The following is a 23,375-nucleotide window of genomic DNA, read 5'->3' as shown; positions in this document are numbered from 1 at the left end:
CAGAAGATTTCACTGCAACATTGGGTTTATCCCATCACTGGTCTGTCGACCATTTGTATTCCTACCATTTACAAATGAAGTGACAATGGAATCATGATAATAGCTTCAATTAATGTTAGATAAATTTCTAACATTTCCTATGATCATTTCTAAGATGATCCCGAATTTCTTTATTGTGGGTCTGATCCAGTTGAGCTAACATAGCAGCTCTGGTAATCTACATTCTACTTTTGTTTGGCTTGATGGAGGCCAACTTTGATAGCATTTATGAGGCTGTCATGAGAGTGACATATTGAGTGTATAGGATAGAACGCTATGACCCTCTAAATTTGTTCTGTATCTCCTGTCAATGTGAAACAATGACAATCACACATACTTTTATTTAACAACAAAAACATCTTGATCTAAATTTTAAAGAAATTTTTGCTGGAAAAAGGAACATCTTCACATGAATACTTAAATGAACATTTGTTAATCTTCCTATGAATTTACCAAAAAATAGTATCTGTTGTGTTGGGTAGCATCAATTAGATCTTTAGTGAAATCTTGTAGCTTTCTTCTGGTTCATTTTGGGAACAAATAAGGCATTGAATCAATGACTGCAAGGCCAAATTTTGATGTAATGCTACCCCTGGCGGACCCCACTTACAGATGGATTAGACCTTTATCTGTCACGGGCTCAATTTTTTTCTTTTATTTCCAAGAACATACAGAGGCGTTTTCAACGTTGGATCCGAATCACATGCATGTAACCCTATCATTATCTAGTTTAATAGAGAAAAAACAGGTAATAGCTTTCTCTTGTGAGGGCTGTGACACACAAAAGAGAATAAAATATCATGGTCATGGGCCAGGCCTACCACATTGTAATTCTTTGGAAATTTTGTCAAATTTAGGATATCTCTCATAAGCTATTGCAAGAGCAAAAAAGCTTTTTGAACTTATACTAAAGCATCACATTTTTAAAATTATAATAATTTCACATGCTTTCTGCAAATTCTTGTCAGCTTTTCCTTATCCTAGTGTTAACTGAAACCCGTAATGGGGTTGCTGATGGAAGGGAACTTAGTTTGCTGCAGGAGCCTGTTGTTCCAACACATTTGAACTTTTCTCAAGCTGCTTTGAGTGGACGGAAAAGGGTGTTATCATGTGCTAGAGATACTAATATTTTAATGGATCGTGAGAAGAATCGTTTGGGTAGTAGCACTTGTTGTTTTCCACAGTTTTGAACTGTGGAACTTGTGGTTGGACATGTGTGTTTGTGCTGAGTTCCGATTTTGGGGTCTTCTTGGAAAGATAAAAAAAAAAAAAAAAAAAAAGCATTGAGGTGCAAAGGTAGGAAGTGTAATCGTATTTTGACGCGTAAATCAAATATTAAGATAAAAAAAATTGAAAAGTATGAAAAATTAAAAATGAAAACAAAATAAAATTTGAAATGATAATACATGAATATTCATATTTATAAATAATAAAAAGACCAATAAAAGATATCAATGACATAACCAAACTGTTATAATATTAAACATATCAAATCGACTCAAATATTTAAAATACTTCAAGTTGTTTGTTAGCGGCCTCTAATAGAGAAATAAGCACAACGTCTTTTTAACCATTGAATGCCTCAAACAATGTGCTTATGGACTCAGTTTGCTGTAAGATGGAAAATGTGCTGATATTCAGAATGATCCTCACAATTATGGTTCTTGTTTTGAAGAATGTCATGGACAGACTTGTTGCATCCTTGCAATGTGTGATTGATTAATAAAGTTAGTGCTTAAAACAATTCTTCCTTCTGTTTTAGTCATGCAGCCTCAATTGTTCACTCTAGCATCTGCCTTGGGTTGGATTATTTCGCTTTTAACTAAGGTTCTTTCTGCTTCCTATTTCCCATCCAAATAATGATTCTACCGAAGCTACTGAAATACATCATTTCGCTGTCTGCTATGTTGCTTCGACTCTGCATTTTATTTTTAAGTACTCGTACGGGTACGGAGATCCGACCTTCTTAATATATATATATATATATAAACTTAGTATATGATGAATGTATATGTATCGGATACATAACCGGACCTGGATCCAAGTCTCACCCGAAATCCAGGACCGCCATATATGAGAGCTATATGGTTAAAGATTGATTATAAGGTTTCATGATACTGAAATACCTAGCCATCTTCAAACTTCTATGTTGGCTGTTGATCAGATGATAAGTATCTGACACTCATTAGCAGCTATCCAACATGTTATTATAAGAGAAACCTAAGGATTGTGTTTCAGATTCATGGTTCAAAACCGTCAGTAATGGGGTGTGGCCTAAGTTAAAAAAATTAATGTAATCATAGAGGTGATACTGTAAATTAAAAAAGTTTATTTTTTTCCAATTTTTTTCATAAGATCATAGCATAGGAATTAGAAAAAGAAATGTTTCTTTGTGGCATGTGGTGTGGGATCCAATCTAACTGCAATTATTTATTTACTCTGCACCATGTAGTACTAAATTGTCCACTTGCTATTGGCACAGATTGCCCAATTTTGCTCTTTAATTATCATCAAATTATAGATTTTCTTACTCTCATGATCTGCAAATGCTATAAACTCTTCAAATTGTTACCAATTGATCTTATAAAATACCACACAAACTCTGCTAAAAGAGAAGAAATGGAAATGAACACTTGGTCACAATTAGATAGTATTTTTGGTCATTGAAGAAAAGTTTCTCCAATCTTATTATTACTAAGGCTGTATTTAGATCTCACCGAACCTTCAATGAGGTGAGATTTACTGATCTTTTTCACTTCAAACGCATCATTTTTTCATTTGGATTTCATTTTTGAGGTATGATTAATGCCAGTGAGCAAAGTGAAAATTATGTAGTCCTGTCACACTTATTTTTCAATTTTATCCTGATTCTTCTTTTTTTTTTTTTCATTTTTGCATTATAATCATAAGTTTTTAATAATCATTTTTCATTTTTACTTCATCACACATATCTCATCAATACTTTTAATTTTAGTATTATAGTAATTAATTTTATTTCTACAGTTATTTTTAACCTTACCGAAATGGAATTTAAGATAGAAAAGATTATAATTATTCAAATGAAGGCTTAATTGATCTTCCAAACATTGAAACCTTCCTAACTTTACTCAACTAGCAGTGAGGTTCCCACATGCATCTGCATGTAACCTAAGAGTCAAAATACCCTTCAATGGCTTTATTGACTATAGAAACCACCCTTCCAACTTTTCTCATGTATTCTCTTTCGCCATAACATGAAACCAAAATAATGAGCAAGCTGCTGCAGCTATGGTTCTGATACAAAGTAAGCTGAAGAATTATAGTGGCTATGGCTCTGATTAACGGCAGCATTGGACCATAACCCCCTCTCACTGGGCATCCACGGGAGTAGTCTAAGCTATGGGAATATTTGGTTAAATGCTGCTTGTGCCAAGCTATGTTTCCTATACAACTGTAGTACAATGGCAAAGCAGCCATGGGTGAAATGACTTGGAAGCTTTCCACACACGTACGTACGCCGAGTCGCCCCGGCCATTGGAAGGAACTATCCCTAGCTTTGACTTTGTTTCCACAAAACAAACAACGACTACTCAAATAAGTCTTCGTTTTAACCAAGTAGAAAATACTCGGTTACTTCTAGCAAAACCCAAAAAAAAAAAAAAAAAACAAAGGTGAATGACCCATCTTTCCGTACAATTTCAAGCTTGAATTATGAACCACCCCATGGAGCCGGTGCTCCTACCGGCTTCAAATCCTGCCTACGCGAAAAATTATACTGCTTTTGCTCGTCGTATGCATTTAAGAGGAAAGGAAATATTTAGATGAAATTTAAAATTTTATTTTTAAATATTTTTCATAAGTTTAAATTTTAATTGAAATTTTTTTTTCTTTTCATCGATCTAATTAATTATTGTTAGTAAAATATTTCACATTTGCTATTTTTCAAATTAAAAAAGAAAAAACTTATGGTTCATAAAATATAAATTTAATTATTTTTATATTCATATTTATTTCAAGTTAAATACATATAAAATATAAAAATTATTTTATTATAATTTAATATAAAATATGCATTTTTAATTATTATCATATTTATATAAAATTTTATTAAAATTATAGAAGATATCACTTTCGTATTTTTATTGTTTTTCATCATAAATTTAAAATAATTAAAAAAAGTCGAAATCTTACTTTATTGATGAGTGCATGGATGATGGAAGCAGGAGTGCCCAATTAAAAAAATAATGAAAGTCCCATCTTCACACGTACAAACATGGTTGTGAACAGTTGAACTACCCATATTACTTTTTGATCTCCCCCAAGTAAACAAAAAGAAAAACCTAGGTACAACGCGTCGCCCCCACCCCATTTCAGGTTTCGACCTCGCATTTTTCCTTCACTTTCCTTCCTTACAAGCCCAATAAAAACCTTGAAAAGAACCAAAACCAGACCGTACGAAACCACAATGTTTCCAGAAAGACAAGGCGGAGGTGCACCCCATGGAGTAATACTAGCAGTGGTGGTAGGTATCGTGGTGTTAGCTCCATTCCTGTTTGGTGACCAAGGTGAAGCCATAACTGAAGCCATTTCCGAGCTTTTAAGTCCGGTGGGTCTTCTTCTTTTGCCCATCATTCTCCTTCTCACAATCCAGTTCCTTTCCTCGGATCGTGCCTCCTTTGTCTCCACCATTTTCTCGTCCACTGGTGAGCCTGACACTATCCATCGAGTCAGTGGCTCCCCTGTTGGTGTTGCCCTCTTTCTTGTCCTCATCTTGTTCTTGCTTTGGCATCGTGTTTCCATCTTTGGCGGTGGTGATGACTCGGAGGATTGAACTCAGATCACAGTACCGTCGATGATAAATGACAGCTTCGATCTGGGGGGGGGGGGGGGGGGTTTCAGTTTTTGTATGCGGTATAGTAAGTAGACTTTGTTTATCATTTTGTATATTTTTGTGATTTTACGTGACTACCCAAGTGATGAAAGGGTGTATCTACGGGGGGATATGAGAAATTGAGAGCATTGTTGTCATTTAAAAATGGAACTATGAAAATTTTAACTGATATTATAGAATCTCACTGTTTAATTATATGCATATAGTTGTTTTTTCTCTGAATAACTGTTAATTATCGGTGCATGTGGTTGTTGTCCGGGCGGTAACACGGTGGTTGCGACGGTGCTGCAGCGATAGCTCAGTCTAAACTCTTTTTTTGTCGTTTTATTGAGGCTCCCTTTTGGACTGACTTTCACTCTTTCCCTTTTCTTGGTCTTGATATCTTTACAAAGAGGCACGTGGGCACGTGCTATTCCTTTATCAAAGGATGTGACGCCATCATTTGCATTTTTTTAATGATATTATACAAATAATTCCTTGAATGAATAATTTTTTATACATTTAGAATTCACGTAAGAAGACTTCAATCCTTTTATAAGTATATATACATGAAATATTTCAATTTAGTTTTTCTTTTCAAATTTTATCGAAATTAAAAGCATAACCAAAATACCATAATAAAATAAAATGATAAGTCATAATATATTGAAAATTTGATCTTAATTGCATTTTTTTTATTTGTTTATTCCAATTGTTGGTTCAAATAACACCTACCAGTCCACCTGCATCGTCCATGGCCAGCCCTACTTGTCAGTTGTTGGCCCAGGCTTTCTTCTTTTTGCTTAGTTAAAGCAGAAATACTGCAAAAGATTAAGGCCCTATGATATAAGTGGAGAAATCAGATTACAGTGTCAACTACAAGAAAAGATTCCACCCCCCCACCCCCCCCCCCCCCGCAAAAAAAAAAAAAAGGGAGAGAAGATTAGGGAACAAGTCAACTAAAAATGGAGGTGGAAATTGGTGTTTAATGCCACATCCATGGGAAAAAGCAAAGGCATTGATTAGTCCCATCCTAAAGTCTTCACAGAGAGCAGCAATATGTAACAAAATTTAAGCAATTCAAACTAAGCAAAGTGAAGAATAAAGAACAATAAATTTTACATAATGCCAACATAATCACATGGAGGATCCAAGGTATGGATCTCAAAAAAAAAAGTATAGAGATCCCTGGAAATCAATAAGAATGAAACAACAAAAAGAAACAATCTTGAAGACCATTACATTATTCGTGCTAACTATCATTTCCTTCTATTGGCACAATAATCATACTAGGTACAAGCAGCAGACTGTAGTATTCACATTACCAAAAGAGAAGCATTATGGCTTGAAGGTGTCCCACAAAGCCTCATTAGCACCTTGGCATACATTGCAATCAGTCCAGAACCATCTTAGCAGATGATCAACTATGGCAAAAGAATGCCCAAAAAATTGTTGTGGGTTCCATGCCCATCAACATAACATCTTGTTGATGATTTTGCAGAATCTAGTCATATTCCCTATTCAATCAGGAAAAAATGGCATATTTAAGTATAATTCAAACTGCAAATTGGTAACATCATATTATATAGCGAGCAAATAAATAAACAGAGATACATGGTTTAAAACACACTTATGTACAATTAGACACTAAAACTACATAATAAAGAAGATACAAGAGCCACAATTTTATAGTTAATATTACATTCATGCAAGTCCAAGACTTTGTAGTTTATTACAGTGAGGAGTTGGCAAATTCTTATTCCAATGGCGCTTCTGGCATTCCATGTGGCAATAGCACCACAGCATATATTTGTAATCCTTAACCACATTGTCCTCGATGTTAGCTCGAGCAGGACTTCCATGGAGAAAGTTCACATCAGAGGCTGATGATTTAACATAAAATTCCACTCCAAATTTCTCGGTTTCCTTAGGAACCTGATAGGAGTAATTCCTAAACAAAGAGTACTCAGGCTCCGAAATGGGCAGAAAAGCAAGCAAGAAAATCAACAAAAATGGCAATATTTGAAGAAGAATCAAGAAATTAGGTCCTCCTGCATTCTGATGGCCACCCATCCCTCTAGTCCCGTAAACATGAGATGCCCTAAACATATCTCCCTGACCAAAAAACGACCTAAATATCTCATCAGGATCAAAATCATCATCAAACAAATCATGGCCATATCTTCTCCTCCTTTGTCTCACATCATGCCACTGATTGTACTCAAATTCATCAACCAAACCAACTTGATCATACTGCCTCCTCAAATCATCATCACTTAAACACTTAAAAGCCTTGCATACTGTCTTAAACGCCTTATCAGAACCTGGAGCCTTATTCTTGTCCGGATGAACTTTCAACAACAACTTCTTATATGCTCTCCTAATCTCATCAACCGAACAAGTCTTTTCTACACCAAGAATCGAATAATAATCCTTGTTTCTCTTAATCTGCCTAATCAACTGAACATGTTCCTCAGTATAACTCCTCTCCCCATCCAAACCCTCATCCAACTTAGACGAACCGCCTTTATTCTCATTACTTGAAACACACTTTTCATCAACAGGAGAAACCGGGGACGACCTGGAATTGAGATTTTTACAAGCAGCCAAAAGTTGGTCAACAGATAATCTATGATTAAGGCGTTGAGCGATTTTAATGAATTTCAATGCACGCTCCGTGTTACCAGAAGCAATTGCTTCTTCAGCAATGTGAACACATCTTAAAGCTTCATCTTTATTACTATCCATAATTTCTTAAAAAAATCCCAAATTTCTCTAGTCCAAACCCTAAATTTCCCAATGAAATTTCACAAGCCTAAATAGAAACAAAATTCCAAATTAATCACCTAAGACACCTAAATTAAAAAGGAAATGGGGATTAGGGAATTAAAAATTCAGCTAAAATGTTTCGAATAAAATAGAAATTTAAATTAAAAAATTAATTATAAATTAAAGATAAATTAAAGAGAGTATGAAGACTCACCATATCGAAAGTTGGTGTCAGTCCGAAACAGGGCAGAAAGGGGAAAACAGAGAGAAATGGGGTTAATAGAATTGACCCGAAAGAGAGGAATGACCCGGGTTTTGAAATTTATACGTTATGGGAATCGAATGAGACCGCGCCACGTCATTTTCAAAGGTATCAAGTATAAGTAGATATGGCAATCAATAGAGTTGCGATGATTTGATTTTATATTTTAAATATTCAAATTTGGTCCGATTTAATTTTAAAAAATTATTTTTTATATTTTTTATAAAATTAAATTCGATTTAATTTGATTTAAAATTAATAAATTTTATTTTAATATAAAATTTTATTTGGTAAATATAAATATAAAATTAAATAAATATAAAAAATATATAAATATAAAATTAAATAAATAATAAAAAAATATTATAAATATATTGGATCTAATGGAGTTTACATAAAATTCGATTATGACTGTTTTAAAAAAAAATCCGATCCAACTTAGAACTCAATGAAAATAAAAAAAAAAAAAAAAACTATAAGATCATACCAAAATTCAGTGAATTTAGATTGAATTGTTAGTCCTACGTAAAAGAGCTAGGAATTTTTTGCCTAATTAATTAATAATTACTAATTAGTAGTGTTTTCTAACTTTATTTTATTTGTTTACCTTTTTTTAATGCATGTATTTTTATAATAAAAAAAATTATAATGATAATTAAACTTATCAATTCAAATATCTATATAGTATATTTTTCATGTGAAATACATGTAAAATATAAAATTTATTATTTACAATTTATGTTGACATATTAAATATAAATATATATATTTTTTAATTTTTGCCAAACTCACGTATTATTTTTATCAAAATTTTAAACGCATCACTTTTATTTTTTTAATATTTTTCATATCTAAAATTAGCAAAAAATAATACAACTTTAAGAATGTGTCTATATAGAGTGGTTCGTTTAAAAATCATAATATGTATTCACTAATTATTACATCACCTTATTTTATAGTAATTTAAAAATCTTACATGACAATGATCTTAAATCACTAAGGTGATAAGATCACTATATTAAAGAGTGATATAATTCCCATGATGTGAAAGTTTTATCACCACAAAAAAATAATTTTTAATATTATTTTTTGACTAATTTATACTCATAAAAAAATATAGTTAACATTACCATAAAAAATTTACCACTAAAAATTTTTAAAAATTAATTTTGTAATCACTTATTTTAAAAAGATTTTTATGTTATAAATGTATATTGATTAGGAAAAAAATAATGAATTTATTTAATAATTTTTTAAAAAATTATTTTATCAAAATTGATTTATACTTTATAGTTTTCTATAAAATAACATTTAATTATTTTATAAATTGTTGATTCAATAAAATATTAAATATTTTATTTTTTTGAAGATTATTTTAGATATTTTGTATTATATAATTTATTTTTTCATATAATACTAAAAGCAGTGATTTAAAAAACACCAATAATTTATAATATTATATTAAACATGATAATTTAAAATTACTAATAATCAAATCACGATTTTATCATAATAATAATTAGATCACTACAATGATCTTAAAAATAACACCAAATATTACCTAAAAACATCATGTCAATGGAAGAAAATATCCTCTTAAAATTATTTAAAGAGAGAATTAAATCTAAATTAATCTTTGAAATATCTCTAATTGTATTATTTAAAAAAATAACTATAGGAAATTTTTTAAAAAAATAAAGAAAATCAAAGAAGAATAAAAGAAAAGAAAGAAAGAAAGAAAGAAAACTCTTGAATTGATACTCCTATAGATTAATGACATGCCTTAGCATGGCAATAATGTATTGCCAACGTAAAAAAATTTGAAAAAAAAAGGTTGAATTATGTTTACTATTTACATTAACTAGTGGCCAAATGAAACAAAATGTGCATTTAGAAACGTTAGTTTTCATCATCAGAATTGAAGGATTATTGTCTTCTCAAGGGTTCCAAAACATCTAAGGGGCGATCATTTTGTGGATTGTTTCCTGCCTGGTTAGACTTGAGTTTTGGCATACTAATAGAATTGAGTGGTGATGTCATTGCTCCCTTGTTCACCTCCCTTAGCACAGATCTGGCAGTGGCTTCAGCAGCTGCATCTGCCATTGCTGATGCTACTTTCGGATCACTCTACAACTTCTGGTTCAACTTGTTTTTGGCATGAGTTCCAGTTGCACCTTTTGAAACACATGGTGATTGGTAGCCCCTTTGATTTTGCATGTTTGCAACTGCCTCTGCAGCTGTTGTTCTAGCCTTGACTGATTCATATTTCTGCATGTCATATATGAGCTCTTTTTGAAGCTGTTTATCTGCAACCAACATGTCATCGATCTCATTTTTGTAGTCTTTGAGAAGGACTCGCAGGCATTCCATGAGGGAACCTGTGAGAGGGCTATTCTTGCTTTGTAATAACCGTTTTAGCTCTATAAAGATGGGGATGGTGTTTTGAATAAGACACTTTCGGACTGCCTGAGTTATAGCCCTTCCTTTGGCGGCAGCTGCAGATGCACTGCTATCTCCACCTTCTTCCTCTACCTCTGCTGTGTCAGATGCAGATCCACGAATGGACAATGCTCGAATCTCTTTGCAGGCAAGAATTTGGAAAGCATCCTGCTCCCTCGACATAAAAGAAATGTTTTGCATGGGAATTATCAGCATACGTTTCTGGACAGGAGCCCCCCCTCCCTTTTTTTATTGCTGTAATTGGCTGCCATCATGCATTATCACAAAAGAAAAGCACAACATCTTGGGGAGGCATAATTTACAAATGTGCAGATGATCAGTACCTGCAGAACAGACTGTCCAGTTATATCATCTATGTTGAGCATACCATCTGATGCAGCTGCTAGAATCTCAGCACATAACTTTGCAAAGGTGGCCAAAAGGTGCTCCGGAGCCATCTGTTTCAGCAAACACACATAGATTTGCATCCCTTTAGACCTGGACCTCTCATCATTACCCCTGGAAATAGTAACATAGAATTTATCAAGGATGGAAACACTGAATAGATCATAAACATGTGCCTCAATCACAGAAATCCTTTTTCCTGTGGCTGAATGAAGAACATGAATACCTGATGGAAAAAATTCAACTCTGTCCATAAATTCTTCGAATCATTATGTCCATTGTGGGCATGGCAGTCATTCAGAACATAAATGGCTTCCACAAAACTGTTGTAAGCTAGAAGTGGAACCTTGGCTGGAAGCAAAACATACACAAAAGTCAATCCAATGAACATTTATGACCAACTTCAGCAATGTTATAATGAATTGTTAAAGCTCCTTACCTTTCAAAATACTTCCTAAGAGAAAATCAGCAAGTTGTCTTATTTTTTCTGATTCATCAACAAGACATAGAAGGAACCGAAGGAATAGCACTCCCCTCCACTTCAGGTAGTCCCTCTGGATTTAAGAACGAAATTACAACATTAAATAGGCTATTAAGATAATATTACAAATGAAAAAACCTGTAACACAAACTTACTTGTAATAATCTTGAAAGCAGTTTAAAAGTCTGCCTTCTGACAAGTTCACATGGATCACGAAGACACTTGGTGATCTTTGCTATATAACTGTATATTTCAAGAATTGTCCATTAGAACAGCAAACAGTCTCATAGAAAACAAATCTTTGTAACATTTTTGCCATTCATTCACTCCTCAATAGTCAGTTTGACTATTGCATAATTAGTTGCTTATGAAGAAACTAACCGAGTAAGCTCATTTTTATTAAATTTCCAGATGACTCACCAATCAACTAGAGCAGTATAGCGAACACAAAAATCTGCCATAATCACTACAAGGTTGTTGCGAAGGGCTGCACAATCACTCTGTTCAACTTCCTGCTTTTTAAAAAATGCATCGTTAACATTGTTATCAGATACCATTTGGAGTGATGACATTGAGAAATACTGTAGGAATATCTTGAAAACAATAGTGAGGAAAGAATGCATATTAGAGAAGAGCATAAGCATGATACTTGGAAATAATTTAGGAAGCTTCTAGTATTCTAAGAATTGATGCTGCTAGCTATGCTTATAAATGTTTTCCCATGCAAGTTGCAATGAATATGAATGAAAAAAAAATGGTCTAAACAAGTATTTCTAACAAAAGCAGAGGTAGATGTCACTTTGAAGAATCATGCATTGCAAAACATTAATGGAAATCATACAAAAACCTATCCAGTTTGTAACTCAGAACTTCAGAGCATAAACTAGAGAAGCTACTGGATTGATGACTAGACCTGCACAAAGAGAGGAATGTAACTCTTTGCAAGTTTCCCATCAGCCAAGCAAATCTTCCCCATTGTCAACCATGCTTGAATGTACAAAGAAGGGGCAGTCTGCTTCAAAGATATCCTAGGCCCCGGTAATTTATTTAACTTTGGATCAGGATTCCTTTAAGTTATGACTGTGTATAATAGTGGAACAATTGAGCTCATATCAGCAGAAGGACAGACAACGACCAAAGACCCAACAGTATAAACTGCAGTGACAGTCTTTGACAGTAGCCTGCAAGCTGTTGCTGCTTGCTTCCCTTTTCTGCTCCCACTTCTTGGTAGTGTAAAGAAACTATTACTTTCATTTTCTTCTTTATTCTCAGAAATGTACTTTTCTAAAATTGTACATGCTTTAGAGAGAAGCTGCTGTCCCCATTTCATGACAAGTTGATCAGCCTCCTCAGGATTTAGTGCCTTCCGCTTGCACAATGTTCTGAGAGCTTTTACATGTGCATTAACCTGCCATCAAATATTCTAGCTGATTATGCATAATTGCATATGACATATTAAGTCACTTGAAAAAGCATAAACATTTAACTGCTAACCGCATACAAACAAGTTTATTGCCCAAAACGGAGGGAAAAGGTCCACAGAGGAAAACAAACAAAACATTGCTGCATTTTTTGCGTTTTAATGTACCCAATGATTAATACCTCTGTGGAATGCATGCTGAACTTTTCAACTCTTTTAAGCAAGTTATGGGCTAAATTTGCAGCAGGTTCAGCAGGCAATTCCACAGAAACATTAGAGATGGTTTGCAAGAGGAAAACACGATCTCCTGCCCATGCAACTGAATTGGATTCTATGCCTTCTCCATCTTCATGGGCATTTCCTTGCAAAGGTGGGCTTTGAACCTTGCCCTCTGCTCCATGCTTGTCGAGGAGCTGCAGTGATGTTGGAGAAATTCCCAGTCAACAGCTTTTGAAAGATATGCTGACACTTCTGATAGAAGAAACCAAGCACCAACTGGGGCTGTCCACTTCTCAATTGGCAAGGATGGCTCAACCAGAGAGATTCAGATGTCTTTATAATATTTTGAAGGGAAATCGCAATCTTGGGCTTCAGTCGTTTCTTTTTTCCCAAGCTTGTGCAAATTTTCTTCACCCATGGACTCACCTCCCCATTGCAGATGGCTTGCAAAAGGCCCAATACCCCTTCGGGGAATAACAATGCCATCGCCCTTTCTAAACTCTTTGCTGTTAGATTGGAATCAGACAAAATAGATCCTTTTGTGGGTGTGCAAGCTGATCCTGTTCTAGACACCCTGTCCAAAACCAATTCCAAGAACAAGTTCTCACATTCTTCTTGAATGCTAGATTCATTATCTGTTATTAAACGTGGAACAGACTGCAGCCACTCATTAGTAACACTTTCATCCGAAAATGTTCTGAAGGCCTGCAAAGCTAATGCAAAAATCAACCTGAAATGAATAAATGCATAACAAAGAACATATTGAACATCATTCTGTTGTGCATTGAATTATGATTAAGCATCAAATCATCACAAAGCATCCACTGAGGTCAAATGAGCATCATAAACTAATTGAACATCATAATGTGCTTAATAAGTGAATAAAGAAACATATTGGAACAAGGAAACTAGATTAAGCACAAAAGTAAATTAACCTAAGAAAGAGCAGAAATGGCGGCTTTACGTATGCTAACAAGTGGATCTGAACAAGCCATAGCCATTGCCTTGAGCAAGACTCCATCAAAAGAACCACCTAAAAGGGCTGTCGACTTGGTAACCAGAAGAAGTACTGCCTTCCTAACAGCTGCCTTCTCATCCATGCACCTCTTCCTCAAAAGATCATTCATTCCACCCTCTGGCCTCCTCTTCCCACCTTCATCTAACCCCATTACTTGCTGCAAAATACCTTTATTCCTATCATCACCAGACAAAAACCCCACAACTTGTGCCAAGCTTGAAAGGGTTCGAGCACGAATTCCAGCACTCAAATCAGAACATCTCAGAATCAAAGCTTCCAAACACTTCGTCCCCCAATAATCCCTTATTTCAACATCCGGATCCACTCCAAAAGGATCCCCCAAAGACATCAACATCATTGCAATAAGATCAACACCTAACAGTCTAAGATTAGCCTTTCCTTGAGTCATCTTCAACACATACTCTATATATCCTATTTGATCCTCAAAGTCCATCACTTTAACAACCTCCATTATCGAATCCACAGCCAAAGCCCATGGCTCAGCCTTCTCAGTTGCCTTTTGAGCCAAATACCTAGGAAAATTAACAACAGCTTTCTTATCACCATCACTCTCATTTCCCAATTCTATCATCTTTTTTGTCACGAACCCCAATGCAAAACTTCTTGCTTGTGATTTAACCATTAATATCAATGTCGATCAAAACCTCAGCTGCAGTACTAGCCATCTCTCCATGTTCAGACCTCAACACTTCACTCAAAGCCCGTGAACACAAATTCATTAACCGATTAAAACTTCCCGAATTTGCGAACGTTTCCATTGCCATCAAAGGAATTTCACCGATAGTTTGTATCAAAGACTTCAAACTATCAGGAAACCTATCCAAATGAATCAAACCCAAGACAGAAACCAACATTTCAAACACAAAAAACACTTTTTTTACATCCATAGAATCACTCTCTTCCTCAATAGAACCCCCGAGCCCCTTGTTCTAGGACCCCTCCCCCCACCCTTCCTCTTCCGATTAGGCCGCGCGTGCGACTTTTGGGAAGGGGAAGAGCGATCAGGTTGGGCTAATGGACGGCTTTTGAAACCGTGACGAAGGGAACGGAGGAGAGAAAGGAAGGAAATGGGAGTGAAGAGAGTGAAAACAGGGGAATTTGGGGAGGGGAGAAGAGAAAGGTAGACTTGTGAAGCTAAAAGGGACAGACGAAGGGAAAGGGAAGAATCCATTGTGAAAGATAACAAGTTAGTGAGATAAGAGGGAGTGAGGCTTTTCGAAGGGAGGTGATCGAAGAACTGGGAAATGAGGTCTGGGTCGTTTGTGGATAAAAGGGAATGGAGATCTACGAGAGTAGAGGGTGAAATGAGTGGAGATTGGGTTTGGGTGTTTGGGATTTGATTGATTTCTTCGAGGTCTGTGAGGATTCTTGCTATGGTTTCTTCCATGGCTATGGCTCTTTGGAAATTTTCAGGGGGAGATTTTGAGTTTGAAGAGATTCTCTGTTTCTGGGCAATGGTTTGCCGGTGTTCGTTGAAACTCTTCGAATTTTTTGTATTCCCGCTTCAATGGCTTTCCTTAGAAAGAAAAGACATTTATAAAAATGAAAAACAAAACAAAAAGGTGAAAATTAATGAAAAAATATGAAGCTTTTCTATGGATTTTTAATTTAAAGAATTATTTATTGCCAAAAAAGAAAACGGGCCCAGATTTTGGGTAGTTTGTTTATTTAAAAAATAGCAGAGGTTTTTTTTTTTTTTTAAGCAAAATAAGAAAGGATCTACACTTGATAATTTAAGGAAAAAAAAATAATAACATAATTTAAAATTTTAATAAAAAATTCAAATTTTAGCTTAATTTTTTCATATAATTACTTTTAAGAAATTGGATTTAGTAAGTATAAGATTCTAATCTTATCATCTGTCTAAGTGAAAAAAAAATAAAAAAAATTAAAAGTTGATTGGAAATCGTAATAGTTAATTTAGTTTAGATAAATTTTTTTTATTTGATTCAAATTAAATTTATATATTAAATATATGTATATATATATATATTAAATTTGATCAAATTTTGAATAAGAAGTGAAAAATTATTTTAAAAAATTAAATCAAACCAAATTATATATTTTTATTAATTTTTATATATTTTTAAAATTTTTATAGAATAAAATTAATTATTTTATATCTAAATCTATTTAAATAAATTAAAATTTATATTAAAATAATATATAAAAAATTAAAAAATAGATAATCAAACCGAACTTATAAAATTTAATTTGAATCGAATTATATAAAAATCTAGATTTAATTTTAAAAATTTATAATTTTATAAATTATTTAAAAAATTAAATTAAACTGAATATAATTTAATTTGAATTATTGTTATCTTTACAATCATTTATAATCTCTTTCCTTATTTTCACTTTACCACTCTTATATATATTTTTTAATAAAAATTTATATATAAATTTAACAAAAATTAAAAATTATATATTTTTTTATTTTACGTGTCAATATAAATTTAATATAATAATTTTTTATTTTACATATTTAAAAAAAAAAGGAATACAACACATATATACGAAGCGACCAGTAGCGAGAAGCCTAGAAAGCAAATAAAACTACAGAGCCCAGTTAAATTTTCATTGGTAGATTTGTGTTGCAATAATTATTAATAGATGAATGAAATCTTTGTTCTTACCCGTAGACCAAATAGGTTGGGCTTATTGGATTAAGAAAATCCTGACCCAACTCTATGTAAAACAGGTTAGGCTTGTGAAAAGCCAATCCCTATCCCAAGTCAAGCACACACTTGTCCCTATTCCCAAACTAGCTAAAAACAGAGATTCGTCTTGCCTTAGCTTAACCGCAATTCAAACCTCCACCGAAACCCTCGTCTATAAATACCAATCGTCCACTTCCCTGCAAACCCTCTCTCGCTCTCTCTCGTCGTCGGCGTCGCCTTTTGCGTCTCTCTCTTCAATACCCACAAAAGTCTTCATCTTTTCGCTTCGATTTCTGAAAGAGAGAGACTGCAATCATGCTGGTTTACCAGGATATTCTTACTGGTAAGAACCCATTTTTTCCCAATAATTCGATTAGGGTTTTTTACTTCACTGTTTTGTTTAGCTTAGTGTAAGGTTTTTGCTTTTATTAGATCTGCGTTTTAATCCTCCTTCGATTTTGGATTTTGTTTCGATTTAGATTTAATCTAGGAAATTTTAGCTTTTTTATTTAAAAAATTAAAATTTGACAAATTTTAGTAATCTAGGTGTTCTTAAAGCTAAAAATTACAGATCTTTTGTTACTATGATTAGGGTTATTTAGAAAGTTTTGTTGATGCAAGTGTGTTAAACTTTGTGCGGTTGAATTGAACGAACTGCTGACTTTTTAGCTATTGAAATTAAACATTGAAAGATTTTAGCTATTGGGCCTACAGAATTTGAAGATTTTAGCTATCGGGTCCACAAATTTTGGTAATCTTGGTGATTTTAAAGCTAAAAAATATAGATCTTTTATTACTGTGCTTAGGGTTCTGTTGTGGAATTTTGTTGGTGGAAGTGTGTTGAACTTTGTGGGGTTGAGTTGAACGAACTGTTGACTTTTTAGCTAATGAAATTCAACATTGGCAAATTTTAGCTGTTGGGTCTAAAATTCTACTGATCGTGGTGCTTTTAAAGGTAAAAAGTGCAAATATTTTACTACTATGCTTAGGTTATATTGTGGAGTTTTGTTGATGCTAGTGTGTTGAACTTTGTGCTGTTGAGTTGAACAAACTGTTGATTTTTTACTATGTTAATTAATTTTAGGCGATGAGCTTCTTTCCGACTCATTCCCTTACAAGGAAATTGAGAATGGGATACTGTGGGAAGTTGAGGGAAAGGTTAGTATTTTGTGCAATTGTTATGCTAAAGTTTTAGATTCTTTGTGATGGGAATTGGCATTTAACTGTATTTGTTGCTTTTTGCTGCTTTCTAGTGGGTTGTGCAAGGAGCTGTTGATGTTGATATTGGTGCCAATCCTTCCGCTGAAGGTGCAGATGAGGATGAGGGTGTTGATGACCAAGCTGTGAAGGTTGTCGACATTGTTGACACCTTTAGGCTTCAGGTTTGTTAGTTTAACTCTTAAAGGAATCTCATTCTTTTTTATTTTTTTGATAATTTTTGAGGTAGATTGTGAAGAATGTATTGTGTATTGCTTGCAGGAGCAACCTGCTTTTGACAAGAAGCAGTTTGTTGCATACATAAAGAAGTTTATCAAGACCTTGACACCGAAGTTGGATGCAGAGAATGCTGAAAACTTTAAGAAACACATTGAGGGAGCAACCAAGTTTTTGCTTTCAAAGCTCAAGGACCTTCAATTGTGAGTACTTCTCATAGTATTTTCTTGTATTTAAGGAATGCTTATCAGGTTTTGGGAAACAAACTGAAGTTTATGTTTGTTTGTTGCAGTTTCGTGGGAGAGAGCATGCTTGATGATGGCTGTTTGGTGTTTGCTTACTACAAGGAAGGTGCTGTTGACCCAACATTTTTGTACTTTGCTTATGCATTGAAGGAGGTCAAGTGCTGAGTTTGGAGCAAAAGTGCTTGCTATAGTTCTAGTTCTAATTCTAGTCTTCCTTATTGCTTTGCCTTCTTTTCTATCCTTTATTCTGCTTACACTTAAGGCCTCATGGCTGCTACTGTTTTGTTTTAATTGTTGTTTCTTGGTCATGGAATGCTTTTTATGTTATGGGGTGACTGAAAATAACTTAAATCATTGTTCTATTTATCCTTCTTAATATAATTGGTATGGTCTTTGGATAGATTTTTCTTCATATTTCGCACAATGATTTCACCGATAAGCCCCTTAAAGTTACTTCAACAAAGCTCATTAAGTTCATAAGAAAATCCAACCTAAGAACTCGGCTTACTTTTGAAACAAATGCATAAATCCCCCAAGAAATTGAAATAGCAAACCGGAAAATCAGATAATCATTATTTATTGGAAGGATGCTTCAAAATCTATAGGCAAAAGTGAAAACTAAAGGCAGGGACTAGCTCAATCCCTGTGCTTAGGCTTCTTAACGATCATTACAGAACAGTGAGCATGGTGAGCACAGTAGTCACTTACGCTGCCCAAAACAGCCCTGCATGTCCATTGGGAAATCAAGAACACCAAATCAATTATCACCCAAGTAAGAGAGATCCTCGTTTTTACCAAACCTTCTAGTAAATTTAGTTATTCTTTCACTTTTTTAAATTAAAGTATATCATACCTCTTCACAGCTCCATATCCATGGCTTCCCATTATCAAGATTGCTGCCTTGTGTTTCTCTACAGCTTCACACAACACATTTCTCGGATCACCTTCCATTACTTCCACATTCACATTACTCAACTGCACAGCAGTTTATAAATTCAAAAAGGAAATATTATAATCTCAATATCTCTCAAGAGAAAATTGTAAAAAAAAAAAAAAAAAAGGTAAACAAAATAAGAACAGATTGAAATGATCATTTACTGATTTCTTCTTGCATAACTCCTGCACTTTCTCTGTTATCCTAGTGGCTGCCTTCTTTAAATCAATCTCCATTATTGGTATAACCTCCACTGATGCTGCATTCAAGAGATTCAAACCGATTCATCTATCATTGAATCAAATGCTTAAGCGTCGTTTATGTTATTTTAATACATTTTTTTACCCAAACTAACATAAAAGAAACTTAAAACTGAAATGTAATAACCAAAGTACATTAGTTTCATGTTACCAGGTCCGGCAAGTCCAAGAACAGAAATGGGGAGGGGTCGGGCGTGGACAACAAGGAGCTGGAAAGGATGGTTAGAGCCAAAAGGAACAAAGAAGTGATCAAGGGTCCATTCCAGGGCGTACATACTATGTGCACTATCGTCCATGGCGACCATCATGATTGATTTCCCTTCAGCCATTTTACTACAAACTCAAGAATTCCCCCCAAAAAACCTCTTTTTATTCTGATGCAAACAGATGGAGTTGTGCACTGAGTTGATGCTGGGTTTTAAACTTGACGAGGATGTTTCTTGAAGTGGCTTGTGAACTGGTCAAGCCGGTCGCTACTTTTGGTGAGGTTGTTGTGGCCATGGACTCGGTTTCTGAATTACCAGACAGTTGAAAGATCTTCAAATTTCCATGGATTGTTAATTTTTTAAAGCATGAAATTAGTAGAGTCCATCCCAAGTAATCCATCACTCATTTCAATTGATACATTAAGGGTTAAAAGCCTAAATACCATTTAACATGACTCAATTCATACGTGTATATGAGTCGGATTGAGCCTGATTGATATCTTAAAAATTTATTTTCGAACAACTTTTTATGTTATAAAAAATATTTTAGATACACTAAAAATCATTTCGAATTAACTAATTCAAAAATAAATATATTTATTAATGAATTGTTAGCTTAATAATATTAGAATCGATTTCATAACTAAAGATCTCAAATTCGAATTTCGATCTAAATCTAAAAATTTTAAATTATATACAAATATATTTTACTAATAACACTTTAATAAAACTATTTAGATCTCACCCTCACATACTTTAAGTTAAAGCAAGGCTTTATTTCAAAAGTAAGTGAAGTGCAAGTTTGGAGAGTTTGGTCCACCTTTGAGATTCAACAAGCCATCATTCTCCTCCATGTGGGCCACAATGAACAAAACAAGACACCCTAAAAAAAAATCATATTTTCAAGGGTAAAACAAACATATTTTTTAATTACATGTAATTGTTTTATTTAAACTTTTCTAGCTAGGCTCCAAGCATGCAAAGGAGATGAAGATACTGATAAATGCACAATGTTAGAAATCTTTCAATGAAATTTATTTTATATTTGTATCACATAAAGTTCACCTACTAAAATACAACCCTTTTTCTTTTTTATTTTTGCAATGTTGTCATCATCATTTCTTCCATTGTTTTTTAGTAATCATTTTTACCCATGATCATCATAAATATTTACATTTAGGAAATGTAAAAATTTTTGTATTTATATATTTAAGTAATTTTCTATAAATAATATTAATATGATTTTAAATTTTTATTGGGTAAAAAAAATAAATATTATAATATTTATTATGTTCATTAAATTTATTTTTATATATTTAGTAAATAAATTTTTTATTAAATAATATAAATTATTATTTTAAATTAATTAAAATTAATATATTTTTATTAAAAATACATATTAACAGTTATAATGTAGATTGGTGGTGGTATAGATGAGCATGAGTTTCAGAGCCAAAAGTGGCTAAAATCCGAACAGTTGTGTGTTTTAACATGATTGAACAAGTGGCATCAGTGTCACATGGAATTTGCTCCACCCTGGTGAAACAGCTTCAGTTGATTCTGACACTCTTCTTGTAAGTTGTGATAATAACGATTGTGTCAATTGTCAAACTATGAATTTGGGCATTGGGATTCGGCAGCTAAAAGATGCTCACTTGTTTCTATAGCTTCATACCATTAAAACAATGGCAGCAACCAGCAGTTCTGAGAACTAAGATTAACAAAGTTTATACTATATCCCCAATTAGGATGTGAACGAAGCTAATTTTTTACGAATTGTTTGTAAATATATTTAAATTTTTTTATTCATAATTTTTTATTAAATTTAATAAATAATTTTAAATAATATTTTTATATTTATTTATTAAATAAATTAAATAAAAAATTTATTCGATTTATTTATATTTGTGAACTAATTCATTTAAAATTCATTTAAAATTTGTTAATTTATTATTTATTTACTATTTATTTATAATAATACTAAAAAAATTAAAATTTTATCCTTTATCGTAATTTTATTTTATGATTCGTTTGGATTCGTTTATAATTTATTTTTTAAAGTTTATTTGATTATTATTTGTTTATTACTTATGAACATATTCATTATATATGTTTGTGAATATATTCGTTTAATATTTATAAATATATTCATCAACGAACTCGTTTAATTTAATTGAACCAAATATGAACTTAATATAAATCGAATGCAAATATTTTATCCTTTAAATAAATCGAACTTGAATAAACAGAGTAATTTTTTTTTTTTTACAAAACACAAATCAAATCTAAACAACTTTAAAAATAAATGAACAAATCTTAAACGTACATTCGTTTATTCATATTTAATTTGTTTATAATCTTACCCTCAATATAAAAAAATTTGATTATTATATCATTAATATCCATTGATAAAATATTAAAAATTTAATTTTAATAATTAATTATTAATAACCACAAATACAAAAAATAATTATGAATACATTTTGATCATAAATCAAATTAAATTACTTTTATTTGCGAATTAAAATTTTCAAATTTGTTTATTTATGTCCTTTTTTATTTATTTAAATTTATTTGTCTTCATATTTTATTTTTATTTTTAATGAAGTATGGATGGAAATATAAAATTAGAATAAATTCAAAAAATTGTGGATGAAAATCGAATTTTTCTAAATAGGAAATGAACATTATAATAAGATCTAGAACTAAAAATGTCATTTACTCAATTTTTCCTTTATTGATGGTGACTAGTTTTGAGTTTAGATGTAAATTAAGTTGCATGGTTGAAAATGAAAAACACAAATGGACTGATTTTGCATAGGGGTGATAAAGTTTTGAATTTGATTGAATTCAGTTTGATTTGTTTAGATAATAAATATTATTATAAATTTTTAAAATTTAATTCGAACTCGAATTAATTTTTTTTAAAGGGATTCGATCTAAATCGAATTCAATAAATTTTAGTTTTATTAATCAAATTTAAAAATTTTTATATATTTATTAAATATAATTTTTAATATATTTAAATAAATGTAAATATAAAATAATTATTTTTATTTAATCAAATTTAAAATATATATAAACTAATAAAAAATATATAATTCAATTTGATTTGTATTTTTTTAATTTTTCATATTTTTATCCAAAATTCGATTTGAACTTAATATATATATTTAACATTTAAATTTAATCTAAATTAAATAAAAACTTAATTTAAACCAAATTAAATATTATAATTTTAATTAAATTTTAATTTTTTAATTTCTCGATTTCTTTTCACTCGTAATTTTGCTTTGAAGGAACACGTGTGTTTGCACCTAAATAAAACAATTACGTTCTGTGCTAATTATAATTAATTAATTAATTAATTATGACATTACTATATTTTTCTCCTGCCGTCCATGCACCGGCTAATTTGATATTCTTGATGACTTTGGCATCTTTAATCATGGACCATACCAAATTGACCACCAAAATTTTCAAAATTACAATGACTTGCCATCCATGTAAGTTTCATTTATTATTAAATTACAATGACTTGCCATCCATGTAAGTTTCATTCATTGTTATTTTTTTTTTAGTAGCATTTATTTTCACAAACAAAATATCTTTCCAATGTCTCAAATCAATGTTAGTTGAAATGGTGACCAAAGTTTTTTCTCAATTGATTGAAAAAAATAAAAAATCTAAAACAACCCGATCAAAATAAAA

At 32.3% G+C, this 23,375-nt stretch overlaps 3 protein-coding genes and 2 pseudogenes across 7 annotated transcripts; 2 read left to right on the top strand and 3 right to left on the bottom strand.

The window, feature by feature from the left end:
• The first annotated feature begins 4,352 nt into the window (after positions 1–4,352).
• LOC111306866 (uncharacterized) lies at positions 4,353–5,088 on the top strand. The gene has a single exon (XM_022904847.2). The coding sequence runs from the start codon at positions 4,484–4,486 to the stop codon at positions 4,847–4,849; it is 366 nt and encodes a 121-aa protein (XP_022760582.1). The 5' UTR covers positions 4,353–4,483; the 3' UTR covers positions 4,850–5,088.
• A 1,176-nt stretch (positions 5,089–6,264) lies between these two features.
• Positions 6,265–7,949, bottom strand: LOC111306865 (chaperone protein dnaJ 49 pseudogene; annotated as a pseudogene). 3 transcript variants are annotated; one of them, XR_002692122.2, is made up of 2 exons: positions 7,872–7,949; positions 6,265–6,405 (listed from the first exon to the last, which is right to left on the bottom strand). The product of XR_002692122.2 is annotated as a chaperone protein dnaJ 49 pseudogene, transcript variant X3 (transcript). The 3 variants fall into 3 exon arrangements; XR_016332193.1 differs by lacking the exon at positions 6,265–6,405 and adding an exon at positions 6,440–7,743; XR_016332194.1 differs by lacking the exon at positions 6,265–6,405 and adding an exon at positions 6,440–7,703.
• A 1,701-nt stretch (positions 7,950–9,650) lies between these two features.
• Positions 9,651–15,623, bottom strand: LOC111307468 (condensin-2 complex subunit CAP-D3-like; annotated as a pseudogene). Its single transcript, XR_016332120.1, has 9 exons — positions 13,819–15,623; positions 12,847–13,588; positions 12,158–12,652; positions 11,665–11,756; positions 11,400–11,487; positions 11,203–11,317; positions 10,990–11,114; positions 10,703–10,877; positions 9,651–10,526 (listed from the first exon to the last, which is right to left on the bottom strand). The product of XR_016332120.1 is annotated as a condensin-2 complex subunit CAP-D3-like (transcript).
• A 1,168-nt stretch (positions 15,624–16,791) lies between these two features.
• Positions 16,792–18,664, top strand: LOC111306863 (translationally-controlled tumor protein homolog). The gene is made up of 5 exons (XM_022904843.2): positions 16,792–16,928; positions 17,670–17,743; positions 17,839–17,967; positions 18,065–18,222; positions 18,312–18,664. The coding sequence occupies exons 1-5, from the start codon at positions 16,901–16,903 to the stop codon at positions 18,427–18,429; spliced, it is 507 nt and encodes a 168-aa protein (XP_022760578.1). The 5' UTR covers positions 16,792–16,900; the 3' UTR covers positions 18,430–18,664.
• Positions 18,665–18,849: 185 nt separating this feature from the next.
• LOC111306864 (universal stress protein PHOS34-like) lies at positions 18,850–20,001 on the bottom strand. Its single transcript, XM_022904844.2, has 4 exons — positions 19,610–20,001; positions 19,363–19,457; positions 19,118–19,239; positions 18,850–18,988 (listed from the first exon to the last, which is right to left on the bottom strand). The coding sequence occupies exons 1-4, from the start codon at positions 19,785–19,787 to the stop codon at positions 18,901–18,903; spliced, it is 483 nt and encodes a 160-aa protein (XP_022760579.2). The 5' UTR covers positions 19,788–20,001; the 3' UTR covers positions 18,850–18,900.
• Between the last annotated feature and the right edge of the window lie 3,374 nt (positions 20,002–23,375).

Source organism: Durio zibethinus, chromosome 22 (genome assembly GCF_047325235.1).
Source record: "Durio zibethinus cultivar Kanyao isolate XHJ-2024 chromosome 22, ASM4732523v1, whole genome shotgun sequence".
NCBI classification, from domain to species: Eukaryota; Viridiplantae; Streptophyta; class Magnoliopsida; order Malvales; family Malvaceae; genus Durio; species Durio zibethinus.
This window is presented reverse-complemented; position numbering and strand designations above follow the sequence as displayed.

Bases quoted from the DNA above. Each gene is read 5' to 3' on its own strand.
- LOC111306866 (XM_022904847.2), top strand. From the start codon at position 4,484: ATGTTTCCAGAAAGACAAGGCGGAGGTGCACCCCATGGAGTAATACTA.
- LOC111306863 (XM_022904843.2), top strand. From the start codon at position 16,901: ATGCTGGTTTACCAGGATATTCTTACTG. The intron at 17,744-17,838 runs GTTAGTATTTTG...GCTGCTTTCTAG, and splicing joins TGTGGGAAGTTGAGGGAAAG to TGGGTTGTGCAAGGAGCTGT. The intron at 17,968-18,064 runs GTTTGTTAGTTT...TATTGCTTGCAG, and splicing joins TTGACACCTTTAGGCTTCAG to GAGCAACCTGCTTTTGACAA.
- LOC111306864 (XM_022904844.2), bottom strand. From the start codon at position 19,787: ATGGCTGAAGGGAAATCAATCATGATGGTCGCCATGGACGATAGTGCA. The intron at 19,458-19,609 runs GTAACATGAAAC...TCTTGAATGCAG, and splicing joins TCTTGGACTTGCCGGACCTG to CATCAGTGGAGGTTATACCA. The intron at 18,989-19,117 runs GTATGATATACT...ATGGACATGCAG, and splicing joins GGATATGGAGCTGTGAAGAG to GGCTGTTTTGGGCAGCGTAA.